This window comes from Grammomys surdaster, unplaced genomic scaffold (assembly GCF_004785775.1).
Source record: "Grammomys surdaster isolate TR1022 unplaced genomic scaffold, NIH_TR_1.0 193, whole genome shotgun sequence".
Taxonomy (NCBI): Eukaryota; Metazoa; Chordata; class Mammalia; order Rodentia; family Muridae; genus Grammomys; species Grammomys surdaster.
The window spans coordinates 8,986,781-8,990,577 of record NW_021604638.1 but is presented as its reverse complement, the minus strand read 5'-3'; the positions used below and the strand labels follow the sequence as shown (position 1 = coordinate 8,990,577).

At 49.9% G+C, this 3,797-nt stretch overlaps 1 protein-coding gene across 13 annotated transcripts in view; it reads right to left on the bottom strand.

The window, feature by feature from the left end:
* Positions 1 to 3,797, bottom strand: part of Zmynd8 (zinc finger MYND-type containing 8) — a 101,037-nt gene that overhangs the window by 50,863 nt on the left and 46,377 nt on the right. For 12 of the 13 annotated variants that reach the window (XM_028769634.1, XM_028769643.1, XM_028769637.1 and 9 more), the window contains 2 exons: positions 2,668 to 2,760; positions 1,420 to 1,507 (listed from right to left, as the gene is read on the bottom strand). In XM_028769634.1, coding sequence (XP_028625467.1) covers positions 1,420 to 1,507; positions 2,668 to 2,760 — 181 coding nt within the window. Of the gene's footprint in view, positions 1 to 1,419; positions 1,797 to 2,667; positions 2,761 to 3,797 lie in introns of those variants that run through there. The other variant, XM_028769644.1, reaches the window with a different exon arrangement.

The following is a 3,797-nucleotide window of genomic DNA, read 5'->3' as shown; positions in this document are numbered from 1 at the left end:
CACACATTAGCAGTTTTTTAGCTTGTCCCCCCCCCCCAACTCCCAAGATTCACCATTTAAAGGTTAAAACTTGTCTATCAAGGACCAGGCTTTGCCAAGGTCTTGCAACTGAGTAGCTGGTGTGGAATTCCCTAGATAAGTCACTTCAAGTACTCTGACATCCTAAACGCTATAATTAGCAGAAAGGAGCCTTACTTAACCCTGTAATTCCAGAACACCACACCAGGAAGAAATGGGGTGACTGGTGCCCCCTAAGATTCCACCAGAAACTGTACAGAAAAACAGGTGAGAGGATTCTCATGTGCTTCACTACTGAGTTGAAATCCGGAGTCCCTGCCTCCCCCAGAACTCTCAGCTAATGAGCCGAGCACCTGCCAAAGACCCTACGCCAAGCCTTTCTCCCTTTGCACCAATGCAGCGGTCAGGAAGGCCAAAGGGCTATGGTCATTTTGGTCCTAAGAGACATTTTCAGAAACAGTCATTTTGCTGGGCTGAGGAGATGGCTCCTTCAGTCAAGTGCCTCGAAAGGGTAAGGACAAGGGCCAACCATTCTAGCCTAACAGGCCATGCCTGAGCAACCAGAAACCATGGTGGATGGTTTCTGAGATGGACCTCAAGCCTCTCACATGGGCGTGTGTGCGTGCGCACACACACACACACACACACACCACACATGAGCATACTCGCCCCACCACGTGCATATACCCACAGGAATATGCACCCATCCATACCTACACGTAACACATAGCTATGACAGCTAAATAAACAATGCACAGGAAGGAACTTGTAATGGTGGCCTCTGCAGACCTGTGGGAATCTCCTGTCCTCTGTGCAGCCCATGCCGCTCTGGCCACCCTGGCCTCCACCTGACCTGTTCCCCGGGTGTATGATGTAATAACCAGAGCTCTCTATTAGGTGTGTCCCCGGTTCGCTCTCCAAGGGTTTTGAGGCAGAGTCCCCTCACTGAGCCTGCAGCTCACTCAGCCTGCAGCTCACTCACTGGACGGACGTGAACACTCCCCTGCCTCTACCTTCCCAGGGCCGGCATGCCAGACAGGTCCTGTGACACCTGACTTTTACACAGGCTGGGGACATGGCAACTCAGATCTTCCCAGCCACCTAAGCCTGGCTTTATCATTCAGATCTTTTACATTATATGTATGGGAGAGGCAGGCAAAATGTAGCTTCAGGTGACAGAAGAGTTGACGGATCCACTCTGAGGGTCCAGGAGTTACAGCACAGTTCTGAAAAGCCCAACATGGGTCCTGGGAACCAAACCCAGATTGTCTGGAAGAGCAGCAGGTGCTGCCACTGCAGAGCCGTTTGTCTTCCCAGCCCATCCGACCTACGTCTTAACAAAGGGCAGGAGACTGCCATGTTTGAAGCACACCCCCCCTTGGGAACCTCCAAGCTACTCACCCCCATTATAGATAATGCAGTTGTGCAGGATCCACTTGGCGTCAGCCAGGAAAGCTTCCGTGCAGCCATACATCTTCTTCTTTGCATTCTGGGAGGAGAAGCCAGAGGACATTGTGACCATCAAAGTCTATATAGGTGGCAGCAGGGCTAACACCTGGGTCCCTGCACCTTTCAGAGAAGCCATCTGCCGGATTAATCGGCACTCTCTGATTCCTCTCTCAGGATGCTATTAGGTTTAAGATCTACGGCCCTATAAAATGCGCCCGGAGTCATCACAGGGATTTGAGCATTCTCATCTTGAAAATGCTGTCATTCATCCAGCAACTTCATCCAATGAAGGGCGCATTTCATATAGCAGGATAGCGCTACCTAATAATAAAGGCACTATGGCATCACAGGCATCACAAAAGCCAGTGGAGTTTGACAGGAGAAACTGAGGAAGGCCACTGTGAAGACACCTCACCCCGGCCTGAAGCTAGACTCCAACCCTGTGTTTATTTATTTAATGCTTTTTCTTTCCTGCATATCAAAAGGTCTGGGCAATTGCTTTTTCTTTCCTGCATATCAAAAGGTCTGGGCAATTTTCCAAAGTAGACTTGATCTTCAGCTTTGGGAGGGGATTAGCAATGCAGACATCATGACATCGTGGTCCTCTTTATGGAGGCTTTTGTTTTCTTTCAGAATCAGGAATCACAGACAGGGCCCTGCACAAGCCAGGCCAGGCCAGCTCCAGCTCTCCACAGATGTATTTCAAACACACATTTAGCTCCTGCATTGGAAGATCTGCACAGAAAGATGTGCTCAAAGTGTTTTAAGTGTGAATATTCATCACAGAATTTTAGCACAGACTCTTAAAACCACCTTAGGGCATTCAAGAAACAGCCCGATGGTCAGGTCTAAGAAGTCCCTTTACTGCTAATCTGGAGGTTTCCAAACATGTCATTTTCTCTACCTCCTTCCTGATGCTCTCATTAACACCTCAGGAGGAAGTGAGATGGCAATCAATCAAATCACTAATTCTCAGAAGCTAGGATATCCCTCAAGAACAATGTCCAGAATTTCAACAATCCCCTGAGACAACCCTCCCCCTCCCCTCCCCACCCCCAGGAGGAGGTCACAGAGAAAGGGCATGGAAAGACTGAGAGCTCTATCTGATCCACCTGGACCTAGGGCAGGGGAAGGAAAGGGAGAGCCTGGGCTATCTCGACACCTGTGCTACTACGGCCAGGCTCTGTGGTAGAAGCCAACCTTTTCCAATGTACAAAGGTCCATGGGGTGGAAAATATATTCTGCATAGTCGGGGTGCTGCTCCAATGGAACGGGCTTCTGGAATGCATCCGTCTGTAACAGAGAGACACGCACAGGCAAAAAGCCATCACTACCCTGAAGAGCAGGCATGGGCGGCAGAGGATGCTCAGAACCTCACACACTTTCACAGTCCAGATATAACCACACAGGAGGGCCTCAAGAAGCTCAAGGTGACCTACACCTTCTAGTTCTGCTCTTCCAAGAGAGTCCTGGGTCCGAGTGATGTGTCTGGTTTTGTTCTTTGTTTTGACTGATGACAGCTTCTGCCTTCCTCCATTAAGACTGACAGTTACCACATGGCTGAGCACTCTGGGGCTCTAAGGGACAGGTGCTGTGTAGTCCACACCCCAGCACAAACTGACTTGGGGGGAGGGGACGATGCTGATAAGGAAAACTTACCGGAAGTGTGAGCACTGGGTGTGACCTGGGTGGAAACCCACGAAGTGAGATTCCGTTCCTCTCTCAAGAAGCCAGGCTCACTGAATTCTCATCCTAATCTGCTCAAGGGGCAACTACTGGTTGGTGTGGGTGGCAGGTATTTACTCTTTAATTTAAAAATGCAAAAAGGAGGTGCTAGCTGGGCAGTGGTGGCTCGAGCCTTTAATACCAGCACTCATGAGGCAGAGGCAGGTGGAACTCTGAGTTCAGGGCCAGCCTACTAGAAGGAAGGAGAGACAGATGCTGGATAGATGGCTCGGTGGCTAAGAGTACTTGTTCCTTTACCAGAGGACTCGAATTTGGTTCCCAGCACCCATACTGGGCAACTCTCAACCAATTATAGCTCCAGGGGATCTGGTATCCTTATGTGTGTGTCTGTGTGTGTGTCTGTGTGTGTGTGTGTGTGTGGTGTGTCTGTGTGTGGTGTGAGTGTAGTGTGTGGTGTATGTAGGTATGTGTGTGTACTGTGTGTGTGTTGTGTATGTGGGGTGTGTGTGGTATGTGTCGTGTGTGCAGTGTGTGTCTGTGGTATGTGTGGTGTATGTGTGCAGTGTGTGTGGTATGTGTCGTGTGTGCAGTGTGTGTCTGTGGTGTGTGTGGTGTGTGTGTCTGTGTATGTAGTGTGTATGTGG